Consider the following 16,757-nt stretch of genomic DNA (forward strand, 5'->3'; position numbering starts at 1 on the left):
AAATTAATGTACCCTTAAAACAACAACAAAAAAATTAAAATTCTAAATTTGTATAAAAAAAATACTCAAATAATTTACTATTGGAATGACAAATCAATGTGTGGAGAAATACTAATAATGAAAAAAGGCAACAACAAATTACATCTTCGACTAAAAAGGTAATTTTGACATTCATGAACGACAGACGACGTACTAGCAGAACATGTAGTGTGGTGGCTAACTGGCTGGCAGTAGCACTGGCAGTGGCAAGACCCAACTTGACAGTCAGTTGTTTAACGCCAACGAAACAAATGATGAAACTATAGACAGACAGACATTTAGTATGAGAATCATTCGTGAAAGGAATGTTTTTTTTTATTTTTGTATTTTATTTCATTTTAGAGAAGTTTATCACATCAAATACACACACACACACATTTTTACTAAAAAAGGTAAAAACCGCAAAATGTTGTAGTGCAAAAACACAACAATAGCAACAACAAAATATATATGAAAAACGCTAAAAGAATATAAAGAAACAAGTTCAAATCTTTTTAATGATTTGAAAAGAAATACGTACAATGAAAAACAAAAAAAGAGAAAAGAAGGCAAGAACGAAAGAGATACTCGTACTTGTACCCAGCCCATATTACAAATCATGGTCATTATTTTTTTTTGCTTTAACTTAACTTTGCCAGCTGAAGAAGACTTGTTTTGTGTTGGGGATTTTTAAAACAAAAATTCTATAAAAAGAGGGTGACTTAAGATCAGAGGTTTTAAAGAATTTAAACTAAAATAAAATTAATTCAACATAGTCTAGTATTTCCACTATTAACCGGATCATAATTGAATCATTTATTTTAAAACCCAGTCAGGCAACAAAATATTGATTTTGAGGAAATCAAAGAAAACTTCCTAGCAACTTAAAAATTACTTTTACAAAATTTATATTTTTTCCTATGAAGTTATCCATTTGAACTGTTTTTAAACTTAAAAAAAAACTTTTTTATCTAACTAAAGTTTAACTTAAGTAAAACGTTTTTATCTATATTAACATACATATATTTAAAAAATAATATAAAGTTTACATTTGACTGATTTCTGAAATAAACAACCATTACCATTTTAAATTTCATACGAAATATTCTAATTTTATTAAGAACTTCAAAAGTAAAATGAAAAATGAACCTTATATTTTGTTCTAAAATAACTATTCGTCATCATACACTCGTTATCCAGTGCATTCTGTTTCCGTTGAAGGCCATTGAAAAATATTCCCATAAAACTTTTATATCCAACCAAGTAGGGTTTTAGAGCTTGTACCTACAATATTTATAAAAAAAAACTAGATTAGGGTCTAGTAAGGTCAGTCAAGCGCTGTCACTTGACTTCTTTCTGCACTAAACACGGATTTCTCGGCTTGGCTTCACCAAAATAGAGGGCATTAAACGATGCATTTACCTTTACAAAACAGTAATTGCTAGGGTATTCAATTAATCGAGTTTCTGGTTTAATCGGTTAATCGAGCAAATAATTAATCGAGGTTTAGATTTATTCGGTTAATAATCGGTTAATTTAAAATTATTCGATTAACCGAATAATTTCTATTTTCATTTTAAGCTGAAAATACAACAACGAATTTTGTGTACAAAAACATAAGAAACAGCAAATAAGGTATTTGAGATCATTTTTGATTAGAAAGATATTAACATCTACTATTTATATTTTTGAAATCCCATGATTTGTTGAAAATTTATTTAAGAAATAGTAAAATGTCATAAAATATTCAAAGACGTTTTTCTCGAAACGACTTTTTTGAATTATGACGTTGTTGCAGCAAATGAGCGATGTGTGAGTTTTTTAGGGTTTTAGTGAGATCTTCTGAAATAATCGTTTATAAAAAGAATATAATTTAAGCGATTTTTTCTTTAGATTTAATAAAACTTTTCTTGGAAAAAAACTCTCTCGCTGATTGTATGTTGGAGAAATCAAAAGCATGATAAAGAATATTCCTTTTTGGATTGTTTTAGATTTTGACTAATTTAATAGTTTCGTTTAGTTATGATAAAGGACTCATTTCAAAAAAAAGTTTCGTCTATACATAATAAATAGTTTTAAATACAAAGTTTCAAATGCATGTAAATTAAATATGTCAGTTGTTATACATACTCACTAATCATGTTTATTGGATGTTCAAAAATATCTAATTTTAATTTGAAATTTGTATTAGAATTGAAACGGAAAAATAAATAAAAAAAAATTTTTAAAGTCCAAAAAAAAATGGAATTTCGGTTAATCGGTTAATCGACACCAATTAATCGGTTTATTTGTTATTTGAAAATCGACAATTTCGAATTATTCGAACAGTTAACCGTCCAAAATTAATCGGTTAACCGATTAACGGTTAATCGATTGAATACCCTAGTAATTGCCCAATAACTCAATTTATGATTTTTTATTGCTTGACTGGTTCTTAAAATAAACAATACATGAAACGAATACTTTTCCACCTTTCGAGTACCGTTACTTCTAAAATAACTTTTCAGCTCGATTACCGTCACCGCTAAGCTACCGTTACCGAAATAACTGAAATGATCGTTACCGCTAAAATATCGTCACAGATGTAATCGTAAATACAGTTATCTCTAAATATCATTACCGCTACAAATACAAATTTTTGATTTAATTGAAATATGTATAGAGAATTTGAAATCTAAAATGTAAACCCTATGTGACAAATGCCGTTCCCGCTAAGTTACCGTTACGGAATTAATCCAAATTAGCGTTACTTTTAACCGTTTCGAATCGGTAGCTAAACTTACATTTAATTTTTTTAATGAAGATTTTTAAAATTGTGAAAATGAAAAAAAAAAAATGTCTTCTAAACAAAAGTTTACATGAAGAAATTGTTAATTTATTTTAATTGAATCAATCAACACATTTAGGTATCTGGTATAAAGTCAATGCAAGATACATTAACTAGCAGGTTATAAAACTAAAGGGTTTGAATTTAAATTTACTGTAAAATAATTTGTAACCCACAAAATTCACTCTTGATATTTATAAGGAATCCAAATAAAACTTTAAAAAAGTGTTATCCAGGTTTTATTTAAAAAAGAAATGGTATTTTTTTAAAAATCTATCTGTGAAATAAAGTAGTACATAGATGATTTAATTGGTCAACAAACGTTTAAACCAATTATTTAAACACTGCAAACCTTGATTTTATTTCAATTAAATTTTCGTGTAAATTAAAAACTGGCGAAACGCAGAAAACAGCAGCTTAAAACAACAACTATAATAAAAACAAAAACACCATAAACAATACAAAATTGTAATCCATGTCCACATTAAAATGATAATGGAAATTTGTGAATAAAAACCGCTCTACATACTCGTATATATAATGAACTGAAAAACACTTGGACGTTATTATTATTATTGTTTTTTTTAATTTTTTTACATTTTCTGATGACTTTAAATGGTGGCTGGTTTTTACAAACGGCAATTAAACTTATGGATGAATTATATAAACAAATTTACACAATTAACTTGTTTATACTAGATACACTTTTTTAATATTTACTCTTATTATTTTTAATTTTTACGGCAATTTATACATACTATACTCGTATAATAGTGACGTACAAACATACTTTTTCCCCGTTTAATATTTACACTTTTTTTTAATTTTCTTTGTTATTCTACAATTTTATTATCATCACAGGCCATCATCGTCAACATCGTTATTAATTTATAACAATTTTCCAATTTAATTTAAAATAATAATAATAAAAATCACTTTAATGGAGAGAGGCATTTATTTGTATGATATTGAAAAGCTTTAATTTACGTTTTAGTTGTCATTTTAAATTAACTTTATTTTAGCTTTAACATTATTATTACAATTTTGTTGGAATTTTTAAATTAACGTAAAATACGTTAAATATTCTTTTCTGTCGAATGAATTTTAAAATCCACTATATACACAATTCTTTAAGTTTCTATCACTACCGTTTACAAACTCATACTGAATTTGATTGAATTGTTGAAAAAGATACTTGTGCTGCTCGCTAGTTTAGCTTACAACATTTTCATTTCAACTTGTGTTATTTTATTTTCTGTTTAGTTTTTGTGTTTGTGCACACAACAACATCTGACTGTCAGCGACGACAACGGCCAAGAAGAAACGCCAGTTCGCGTCACTCGGAAAGGTGAGCAAGTTAAGAGTATCTTATGAATACACATATCAAAATGAATTCCCCATATTGATGGAATGGAACTCAAGCAGAACTCTTTATATTTATTATTTATGTTTTTTTGTATGTTAAATACACTTGCCCAACGAAAAAAGCCGGTTTTTGCTGTTGAGTAGTATTAAAAAAATAATTTTATTTATACAATACAAAGCACGTTTGTTTTGAAGCAACAAAGAGATCGCTATGATATTTTCAAATAAGAGACTTTCTTCTAAAGCAACATGTTTTAATAAATAATTGTATCTAAACATTGTTTATTATTAAAGTCAGCCTGAAGGTATGCTACATCATTCTAAAAACCACTGTAACAGTGGGGAAATGCATTTCATAAATGCCCATCATAGAAATTATACAAATTTAAACCCATAAATATGTTACAAAGCTTTTGTATATTGTTGAGATTTATAATAACAAAACTTTGCACTTGGTAATAAAGAAATTGTAAGAATTGTTAAATTAAACTGTTTTTTTTTATTGAACTGATCTAATTATGTTATTTAACTAAAACTATCTGATCGATGGATAATTATTGGTTTAAGGATTTTTTAGAAGTTTTAAATAAATATTGTATTCTGCACAGAATTAGATTTATGTGTAACAAGACGTAAAACACTAAAAACGAATTTTAAAAGTTTTACGCATTTTTCAGATCACATATTGAGATATTATGAACAAACAATTTGTATACAAAATTGATATGTAAAATATGCGTAATGTAGTAGTAGTTTTGTATATGGTTTGGAAAAATTGGTATAATTTTATTAATGAATAATTAGTGAAACATCTAAAAAACATTTTTTGAATTAGAATTTGTTCATACATATATTTTCAACTTAAAATTATATTAAATGCTTGAAGAAAACATTTAAATTCTGGTTAATAATATTTGTCATATCTATTAACCTTTTCAGTAGTTTTGTCGAATATATTCGACATAATATAATAATATACTCTGTTTCTATGCGCTTTTACTGTATAATAAAATACAGTTAGTGTTAATTTTTTTGTTTTAAATAAAAGACAGACACAGACAACCAGAGCAACCAAATCCAAAAATTTTATTTTTCCCGGATTCAGCGTATTCAAATTATAAATATTTCTTTTTAATACTTTTAGCTCAACCTAAATTATTTTTGACCCTGAAAGGATTAAAATATTTTCAGCAACGAAAAATATTATTATGGGCATTTTAAATATAGTTTTTTGAATAAAGTGTTTTAAGTTCAATCTGTAATAACATTGGGCAACAAGAAATTTCAGGTCAGCAGATCCGTTTACAAACCAATTTGTAACTCATTATTAAAATATAGAATACCCCCATCTTAATTTGTTTTCAAATATCATGTTCATTTTCTGGCATCTCTGCAGAAATTGATAACAATGCTTCTAAAACTAAATGCTATTATAATTCTTTTTAATTAATGAAAAGCATTGCCTAATTTAGGGGTTCATATATTAAATGTACATGTAATTCAAATGAATACTTACTCATAGGAGTTTTAGCCAATAATTTGGGTGATCCGGTACCTCCACCACCACTGACACTTGTCAAACTCAAATCACTTTGTGAACTTTTTTGGCTGTCTTTGCTGTAGGAACGACCACTGTAAATAAAAATTAACATGTTTAATTATTTGTCTTACTTTGTCAGTTTTTGTTAATTCTTCTTTATATTGATATTTATTATATTGATATTTATTATTATTAATTTTAACAAAAGCAAATCAAATTTAACCAAAAGTACAATTAAAAAGAAACCACAAATAAAAGGTAAGAAAAGCTCAAGAGAATCAAAAGAATTTTACGAATTGTAAACGCCTTATAATAAAACAATATGTGATCAATTAATGTTAAGAATATAAATAAACTTTTTAACATGTAATCCATAATCATATCATATATAATCCATATATTGCTCGACATTTTTATACTAAACTATAATAATAAACAATTTTCACTATCTTGTGGTTATATATTATATAAAAACATTAAAGCAGACAATAGCGATTTCGAAAGCGATCGTGAAAAATAATATCATATTTCCATGTTCTACAAAACCTTGCAAAAGGTTATAACACTAATAAACATAAACATTTTGTGTTACAATTGCAACATCAAGCTTAGTGTACCAACTATTCAATATAGCATATTAAAAATAAATATTAATCAAGGCGTATTAACAAGGTGAGTGCATAAAATCAGCTGTTTCTTAATTCGCTGTGGTTTTATGTACACTATATGTCAAACTTTGTTTATGTTTACATTTGTTATTGTAAATAACATAGTAATATTTTAATTCGCCTTGATTTTGACATTTAATGTACATTTTAACAAAAACAAATTGCCTGTTGTTTTTGCATTGTTGTATTTGTTGCCGGGACGCACTCACCTTGTTAATACGCCTTGATATTAATTTAAAAATAACTAACTCGTTATAAAAAAAATTCAGAAACATCGAAATCAAAACAAAATACATACATAGATGTTTCGATTATATTCTTAGTGCCCCAACATAAATTAAGAGATTGTGATCGGTAAGCAATATTATAATTTAATAATATAATCTTAATTTGAATATAAAGACCATTAATTAACAATAAACATTTTGACAAGCTAATAAATTTGAGCAACGAATAAAATGTAATTATTTTCATAATTAACAATAAACAGTATCTGTATCTGTACGTTTAAGAATTATTCAAAAGGTAAAAGCCAAAACAAATAATAAAAATAAATATTTTTCGGACAGTCCAAATATGAATGTAAATTGTATAACAATATCTTTTTTTGTAAATAATGGATTTAAGTGCTAATAATTATTAATCATTACAATGATCGTCAAATTTGGATTTCAAAGAAACACACTTAAATACATATTTGTATTGTATTTGTATATTATGTACATTAGAGGGACTCATGAAAAAAATTGGGATAATTTCCTAAATTTCGATATTTTTGTCACTAAATCGGACAGATTAGTTAATTTCTTCAAAATATAGATGTTTTTTTCAAATCACCTTTTTAAAGCACTTTATTTTATAATAAAGGTCAAGCATTTTTGAAGTTCCAAAATTTAATAAAATTTGTCATGCTACAATCCTTATATTAAAACAATGCCGAATTAAATATCAATATCAAAAAAAAAAAAATATATCAAAAACAGAAATTAAAAGAGGATTTTGGTTGAAAAAACAACTCAACCAAAGAGTATTTATGTTTTTGTATTCCTTGGTTTATAAGAAGAGCCTTATAAATAATTGAAAAAAACAATTTTTTAAAAAAAGATCCTGCTCACGAACTGTTATCACTAGGACCAACATATTTTGGGAAACATCATAAAACAAACCAATTTCATTCAGAAGGAGGTAACAAAATCATTTTTTTTTCTTCCATATTCGAAGTTAGTCGCTCTAATGTACATATATAAATAGAAACGAAATTATTTGCAGTACTTTTAACAAAATAAGACAATTTTTTAAATAGGAATTTTCTAGGTTACTTAAATTGGAAAAAGGAATAAAAAATCAAAGCCATGACTCGATTAATGTTTTTTTTTTAATGCATATATTTAAATTTAAATTAAATTCAGCTTTTGTTATAATTTAACTTCATAAAACTAAAGCAGTTTCACTTACATATAAACTTTACCTTTAAAGTCAGTCATCTTTAACCACTTTAATGCAAAGTAATTTAGCAATTAACACACACATGTACTTTTAAGCCAAAAACAACATAAAAACAAAAAATGTATTAACCATAATTTAAAGCCAAAATTACAAGAGCTAAACATACAAAAAAAAAAAGAAGAAGCAGAAAAACACCGGTGTATGCTCTACTACCCACGAAACGAAAAACTTTGTACTTGCAACTCGGTGGCAAATAGATGAAAAATTAGAATCTTTTATAGCGCACAGTGGGGCTCAATTAAAATTGTTCATTGTGAAGTAACGTTGTTACTTAACAATCTTGAATTTTTGAAAATTAAAGAATGAGTCAATAACAATTATATACACTATTCCAGCCAAAACTTATCCTTGGTCCAACAAATTATTATTTTTTAATCACATTAGCTTTTAAAAATATGTCATATATTTTCTAAATCAATTATTTCGGTAAAAATGGTCACCGAAAAAAAATTCAATGATGATTCGTCGTCACACTGTTCAACAGCTCTTTCGAAGAGCACCGAACACTTCTATCAGAAAAGCAGCACCCAAAATTAAATATTCTGATTCTTTTGTGCGCAGAGCCAAAGAAAATTTCGGGGTTGAAGTCATATAAAGTTCAGAAAGTTGCAGATCTTAATGCAGTAAAGAACTTAGAAGCAAAAGAACGAAAATTTAAATAAAAAACAGCCAGTTAAAAATTATTAATTTAAATAATATTTTGATTCTGCCCCACTGTACAGTGTAAAGAATACAACAAATCCACACAGACAAATAAACAAACGAACAATTTTACAAACAAAAACTAAAACCTGGTGGAACGAATTGTTTATTTTAGAAAAATAGCATGAATCTCTTAAGCGAAAACTAAAAAAATTTTAAAAGATATTTTCACAAACTATTTGGGTAAATAAAAGTAATTAAAAGAAATAAAATGCTGCTACAGAGTTAAAGCAGCATGATGGAACATTTTATGTTGAATGCTGGTTGTTAGTAACTAGAGTATCCAAAACCGAAACCGAAAACCTGTCAACTGGATTTTCATATTTGTAAACTACACCGGTTTCGGTTTTTTGACAAATCGGTTTGATACCATTTTTAAAAATATTGATTTATTTTATAGAAAATTATAGCATTTGGCAATATTTCGTAAAAAGTATAATAAAATATAGATAGAGATAGAGCTTTAAAAATTCAAAAATGCTAAATTTCCGAAGATTTATTACACAATTCTTAACACATTTCCTACAAGCGTCCACAAATAAAAATATATTTAAGGATACCTTTTTCATATTAAATAAAAATTTCATACAAACCGGTTAACCGGTTTTTTTGAAGACAAAAACCGAAACCGTTTAACCGGTTTTTTTAAAAGACAATAATCAAAACCGGTTTTTTCAAAAACACAATTTTTCGGTTAAACCGGAAACCGGTTTTTCAAATTTGCCGGTTTTTTTGGACACTCTATTAGCAACATAAAGGAAGCGGATACTGAGTTTAAAAATATACCATAATATGGGGTTGAAAATTTATTCTGGCCATTTTAAACATTTCGTTACGGCTTACATATTACTTTCTTTCACAAAATGTTTGTGTTCAGAAACTATGACATATGATGCCATCCGTCATTTTCATTTAAATTAAAATTTAGAACACATTAGTTTGACTCATTTGATTCCTTACTTCAAAATCTATGTTAACTATTTCCGTTAATTAATTTGTATTTAATGCCAAATAAAAACTGAATAAAACTGAAAGTCTGAATTTCTTTTAAATTTGTAAAATTATTTAATAAACAGTTAAATAATGTTGCTGCTAAATTCAACTGCTGCTATTTGCATATAAAACTTGTAAATATGCACATACATATGAACGTGCAAGCACGTTCCTTGGCTAATTGCATTGCAAGTTGCACATCAATTGTTTCCAATGAAAAACAAATCATACAAAAGTGTTCAATTATTGAGTGTGTATTTGAGTGAGTGCGAATTGACATACTCGCACATACAAAAATGCGTTTAAAAGACACTGTTTAACAAAAATATATCTGTATGTCCATTCGCTTGTACATATGTGCGTATATTTATTTGTAGGAAAAAAAATATATAAATTACGACGTAACATTTCGACGTGTGTTTGGCAAATGTGTCCGGCCAACAAATAAACAAATCAAAATATGCGTTTTAACATTTGCATTGCCAAGGTTAAAGCCAGATTAAATATGAGCAACTGTATGTATTGCTTTTAAAGGTTTTAGAAAAACGTATGGAAAATTGTTAAAGGGTTTACGATTTTGTTTACAAATTCGAAATTTTGCACAGTTCAACCCAGTTACAAAGTAATTATTTATATCGTTACTATACAATGGCTTGTAAGAATGTAAAAAATCACAAATTTCCGTTTTTATTTGCTGTATTTAAGTTTTGTCAAAAATAAATAGATAAAGCTGAAGCACGAAGAACATAAATAATTTTTACTTCTACATTATTAGACAAAATTAGAGTTTAAATAATATACATACGTATGCATGTATGAAGAAGCAGGAGTTCGAAAGAATTGATTCTTAATTCAATTTCGAAAATCAAATTTGATTAAAGCATTCATTACGAATTAAAATCGCAACCAATACTTCAAAAGTATTGAATTCTTTTCTTTATATTAAACTCTATTACAAATTAGATTTATAAAAGGTTTATTTATTCATCAATTTAAATTGAACGAAAAAAAAATCATTAATTTATACAGTGAGGCCTCGATTATACGTGATTCGATTATCCGGCAACATCAATTATCCGTGAAAGAAAAATAAACATTCGAAACTGAATATTGTTACGTTTTAACCTTTTCAAAACGTTGGTTTATTTCCTTTAAATAAACCGGATACTTTTGATTGCAAATAAAAGCCGTTTAGTAGTTTGAAAATTGTAACAACTCTTTATTTATTTAAAAAGTACAACAACAGAATTAAATAGTCACTCAATGTTTTTTATACACGTTTATAAATTCGAAGAAATACAGACACACTTTATAATGTACACGAATTCACTTGAAAAAAACAACACACTTTAAGGCACTCAGTTGATGTTTATATATAGCGTCTCTGATAAACTAACTAACGACTGCAACCTCTGCCACTATTTATAACACTGCCATCTGCACTCTAGATTGTTCTTTAACTGTCTAGAGCTTTCTAATACATACGCCATCTGTGGTGTACTTTCTACAATGTTCTTTAACTGAATATTCGAATTCGAATATACGGTCGCAGCAAACAGCGTTGCCATACTTACGATCAATGGTCAACTTAAAGCTTTTATTCAATGTTAATAATGCCCACAGATATGTTAAAGTTTGGGCACTTTTATCAGTTTCTGTTTCAGTTTTTGAATAATGTGTTCACAATACTCGTACATTGCATGTTCTACAAAATCGCAGTCAGAGGAGTTGCGAATAGCTAGCTACACATCGTGAATTTAAAGATACAAAATAAATGATAAACAAAAAACTTCATGGAAATAACGTGCTAGTAGTACATTAGCATTATTAAATGTAACAAAAAAATTACTATAGTATTTATATTAAAAATGAAACCAATGAAACCAACATGCTAATACTAAAACAAATGAGAAAGTTAAGAAAAATTCTGTAGAATTCATTTCTCATCCCCAATCAGTACTTATACTTTTACTCATATAAATACTACACTAAAGCTGTATAAAAACCATAATAATAATTATTATTTTTAAATACCTTCTATTGAGAAAATACTATTGTTTTAGGAAATCTTGATGAAGTTGTATTAAACAATCTCTCCTGTTTGTGCGAAAACTTTTACTATAAATAAATATGAAAGAATTTTTTCAAAGAATTTTTGTGTTATTTATACTTTCATTGTTACCGAGCAATTAAATATGAACTGCATTTAAAAACGAGTACAAGAGTTTTTACACTTGTTTCTAAAAACTTTTTAAAGTCGGTCAAAAATTGAACTAAAAACTAAAGCACATCCGTCAATAACTACAACTAGAGGCAGATTTGCATGCATTTATTATTAAAATAATTAAAAATATTAATAAAATAGGCGCCTAAAACTGAACGATAACAGTGAAAACTTCGCGGAATTTACTTGGGTACCATTGTGCGCATTTTGGTTGAAAATGGGTGAGGCACCACCCATAACAAGTAAATAGTTATTTTCAAATATCTGGAGAACTAAATTACTTATCAGTGCATGAAGTGTAATCAAAAAAGTAAATAGTTATTTCTAAATATCTTGAGAACTATATAATTGTGGAAATGTCTTAAAATTTTGCCATAATATCACCCTTATTTTTTAATATATTTTGAGAGAAAATGGGCGGTATTGTAGTAGAGGGCGAGGCATCTCCCATACAATATCATAATCGTAAAAGTATTTAAACTTTGTATGAATCAATTTCGTATCACTATACGAAGTTTGGCTAAAAATGGGCGGAATTTTATTATTGGGCGTGGCACCTCTCATACAAAGTAAATAGTAAATTCCCAATATCTGGAGAACTATAATTGTAAAGTATTTAAACTTTGTATGAATAAATTTATTATCACTATACGGAGTTTTGCTAAAAAATGGTCTGGATAAAACCAATCTTTGTACTTTGCACCTTGAAATAATATCGATTTTGGAAAACAAGTACTTATATATCAGATTATATATCAGCTATTAACAAACTACTTCTAAGTAATGTAGATGGTATGCAGTAGTAATTGAAAAGTAAGGGGTTCAGTAATTGGAGGATCTAATTGTGCTGCGTAAAACTAATTTGTATTTTGTTTAAACAGCCTATTTCAAGTAACTTGAGACAATATTGTTTTTCGTAATTGCCTTGCCGAAATACTTTTTATTAGGGGGTGAACGGGGATTTTTTTTTTTTTGAGGTACGGTCTACTGTACCTATATGGATTTCATGTGAAGTGAACAATTGTTAAAACCGATGCCTTCCGATCGGGATGAAATATGCAGCAATCTTATTCCAATTGGATAGCAGTTTAAGTAAAATTTTTCAACAGGATCTGTCAATAACTCTCTGAGTTAGAGGGGGTCAAAATTTGACATTTTGGCCAAACACTTTTTTTGTCATCCATGTAACTTATTTACTATTGCTCTTAGCAAAATTTGTTCCAAATAGTTTAGATAGCTATTTCTTAAAACTTTCAAAAAAAATTAAAAATGTTTGACTTTTTTTTGCAAATTGAAAAAAAGTTTTTGATTTTATTGTAAAATCAAGCCCGACCATATAATACCCTACACTAAGTAAAAGAGCAAAAACATTTTTCTTTTAAAATTTCAATAATTTATATTTTTGAGTGATTTTCGGAAGTGGGCCTTATATGGGAGTTATGACCAATTATGGACCGATCACCATGATCATGTGATTTATGTCTATATGAAAGTTAACTATGTTGAATTTTGTGTGTATACCAACATTTTAAGCGATTTATGCACGTTAAAGTGATTTTCGGAAGCGGGTCTATATGGGAGCTATGACTAATTATGGACCGATCGTAACAAAATTTGGTGACATGAATTTTGTATATGGGGCATTTCACGTCAAGTGAACCAACTTTTGAAATCGATGTCTTCCGATCGCGATGAAATTTGCACCAATGTTAGTTCTATTGGATAGTAATTCGGACACCATTTTTCAACAAGATCGGTCAAGAACTCTCTGGATCCGACGATTTAAAACATGACACCGTTGCAGTTTATGAGTACCAGAAGATAATACTAAATTATCTAAAATCAAAATTTACAGTAGAAAACTACCTCTAGGATTGACTAAAAAAGCCGCAAGATACAAAACTCAGACAAATTTTGGGGGTGGAAAATTAATAGCGGTCGGCCTCATATTGCACCCCTCCAGTGGCTATTATCGGTCAGTTGTTGTGGTTTTTATTTTTAAGGTTTTAGAAACACTTACACACAAATATGAAAAAAATCAATTTAAAAACATTTGTCTTGAGTTACAAAACATTTATTTTGATAGATATCCCACTCGCATCCTACTAAGCGACCAAAAAGGTTTTAAAGGAAAACACATAAGCTTTCTTCTGAGCAAAAAAAAAAATTAAAAAATGGGTCCATTTTTTTAAAAAAAGTCAACAAAGTTTTTGATTTTGCAAAAAAATTAAAAAATTTTAAATCTTGAGTTACAAAATATTTTTTTTGATAGATATCCCACTCGCATCCCACTAAGCGACCATATAGGTCGCTTAGGAAAAGATCTAAGCTTTCTTAAAAAAAATAAAAAAAAAAAAAATAAAAAGGGCCCATTTTGAAAAAAAAAGTCAAAAATATTTTTGATTTAAAAAAAAAAATCAAAAATATTTTATTAAATTTTTTTAATTTTTTTTTTCGAAAGATTGCATAAATAGCTATCTAAACTATTTGGGACACATTTTGCTAAGAACAATAGGTAATAAGTTATATGGATAAAAAAAACACCTGTTTGGCCAAAATGTCAAATTTTGACCTCCTATAACTCAGAGAGTTCTTGACCGATCTTGTTGAAAAATGGTGTCCGAATTACTATCCAATAGAACTAACATTGGTGCAAATTTCATCGCGATCGGAAGACAACGATTTCAAAAGTTGGTTCACTTGACGTGAAATGCCCCATATATAAATTAAACATTTATGACCGATAAAGTCCAATTTCGGAAGGACATTTGTATGGAGGCTAGGTGAAATAATGGACCGATTTCAGCCAGTTTCAATAGGCTTGGTCCTTGGGCCGAAAAAATAATATGTACCAAATTTGATCGAAATATCTTCAAAATTGCGACCTGTACTCTGCGCACAAGGTTTACATGGACAGCCAGCCAGACGGACGGACATCGCACAGTGGTATGAGAATAAAAAAAGAGGGAAATAAATCTGTAACTTCTAAACCCTTACGCCGATGTGAATGAAATTTCACATGCACAAAGAGGAAGTTTAATCAGATTTATTTCGACTCAGAGAGTGATTCTAAGTCGATCGGTATACTTTAAGGTGGGTGTTAGAATAATATTTTTGGGCGTTACAAATATCTGTACAAACGCATTATACCCTCCTCACTATGGTGGTGTAGGGTATAAATAGCCGCAAGTTGGTGGTAATGACATTTTTCTTATAAATTTAAGAAAATAACAGTTATTTAGATTATTTTGATGTTGGTACATTCAGACAAAATGTAGACCTAACACACCGGTTTCTGATACCCCAGAGATTAATTTTCTACAATAAAAAAAGTTCTTTTTCGCAAAAAGTCGATTTTGAGATATTGCTAAATATATTGTTTTCTTAACAACTACAGCATATTGAAAATAAATCTAAATCAGACATTGATCCAATCGAAATTTATTGGAAATGTCGGCTTTGGAATTCAAAAGAAAATAAATCTTTATAGCTAGAATTCCTATCAATCAGTTGCTGCTCCCCATTAGAACGATTTCATTAGTAACATAGTAACATGTTCTTTATTCCGATTTGTGTGTTTAACAACATGTTCGTGCGATTAAATTATCGATTACTACTTACTTTAACATTGTTTGCACACCTTAGAGTATGAGTGATGTGTGTTGCAATGTATTTGAGTACGAGTGTGTGTGATTAGTGCTAATTTCTATTTAATATGCCAAACCAACAACAAAAGCAAATAGAATAATAATATTTAAATTAAAGTCATTAAATCATTATCCATTTAATTCGGAATATATGCTTTGGAATTGAGACGACATGTAATCGATATCGCACACAACTGACTGATGGGGATGGCTGGCTGATTGACAATTAAGTTTGATTTAAATTGAAATTGTGTGAGAATTTTAAATTAAAATTAGTTTTTTTTTCTTCATGCTTTTGTTGTTGGTATGATGCAACCATTAGGGGGAGAATAGTAAACGGCAGTCATCATTACAACAACCGACATCATCGGGTTATTTCAATAAACGATTCGTTAATTACACATGTTGTTTACAAAATTCTCAAATAAACATGAATATTTATCTATTTATCTGGTTGTATTTATTAGTAAGTGCCTTTGGATGGTTTTTATAGTTTTATTTTGTAATGAAATGTGAAAATCTTCACCTACAAACTTACGATTAAAGGCGATACATGTAACAGAGTTTTCTACCTATGATGATGCACTCATTCATTCATTCGCTCGTTCATTTTATTTATATTTTCACACATTAATTAGAGTGCAACATTTGGATTTCTGAAATGCCAGCATCATCAACATCAACATCATCTTCATAATCATTATTATATGGCCATAAATATTATCAAATAAAAATATGAAAGAAAATTATTAAAAATTAAGAAACATACTTATGTATTCTTCTCAACACTTCTGGTACAAACAAGTACATTGACGAGAGTACTCGTAGAATGGTGTTGAAATGTGGCTGGCTTGTATTTATGAATTTTTATTTTACTTTTATGGATATGCTGGGGTACGTTGTGTTATTATGAAATAAATTTACAGCCTTTTTAGATTTTTTTACCGCTGTGAAGGTGGAGTGTAATACAAATAAAATGTGAAGACATGATAATGGCTCTAAACTTACAAAGAAAAGAAAATAATAACATAAAAAACTTTAAATGTGCGGTTATCAAAGATTAAACTGTATGAACACAATCCAAGCATCGTGAGATCACAAAACATTAATTAGGGAAGCCAATCTCGGAATTTTAAAATTAATTATAAAGATTGCTAGATTGTATAACTACAAAAAGTAGTTTAGATTTTAGTAGTATATATACATATATGGGGCATTTCACGTCAAGTGAACCAACTTTTGAAATCGATGTCTTCCGATCGCGATG

The 16,757-nt window shown here is 28.1% G+C and overlaps 1 protein-coding gene across 1 annotated transcript in view; it reads right to left on the reverse strand.

Annotated features, from left to right (window-relative positions):
• toc (toucan) overlaps positions 1-16,757 on the reverse strand; it is a 158,253-nt gene that overhangs the window by 106,761 nt on the left and 34,735 nt on the right. The window contains exon 3 of the mRNA XM_065502696.1: positions 5,727-5,842. Within this exon, the coding sequence (XP_065358768.1) occupies positions 5,727-5,842 (116 nt within the window). The remainder of the gene's footprint in view (positions 1-5,726; positions 5,843-16,757) is intronic.

Source organism: Calliphora vicina, chromosome 2 (genome assembly GCF_958450345.1).
Source record: "Calliphora vicina chromosome 2, idCalVici1.1, whole genome shotgun sequence".
In the NCBI taxonomy this organism is placed as follows: domain Eukaryota; kingdom Metazoa; phylum Arthropoda; class Insecta; order Diptera; family Calliphoridae; genus Calliphora; species Calliphora vicina.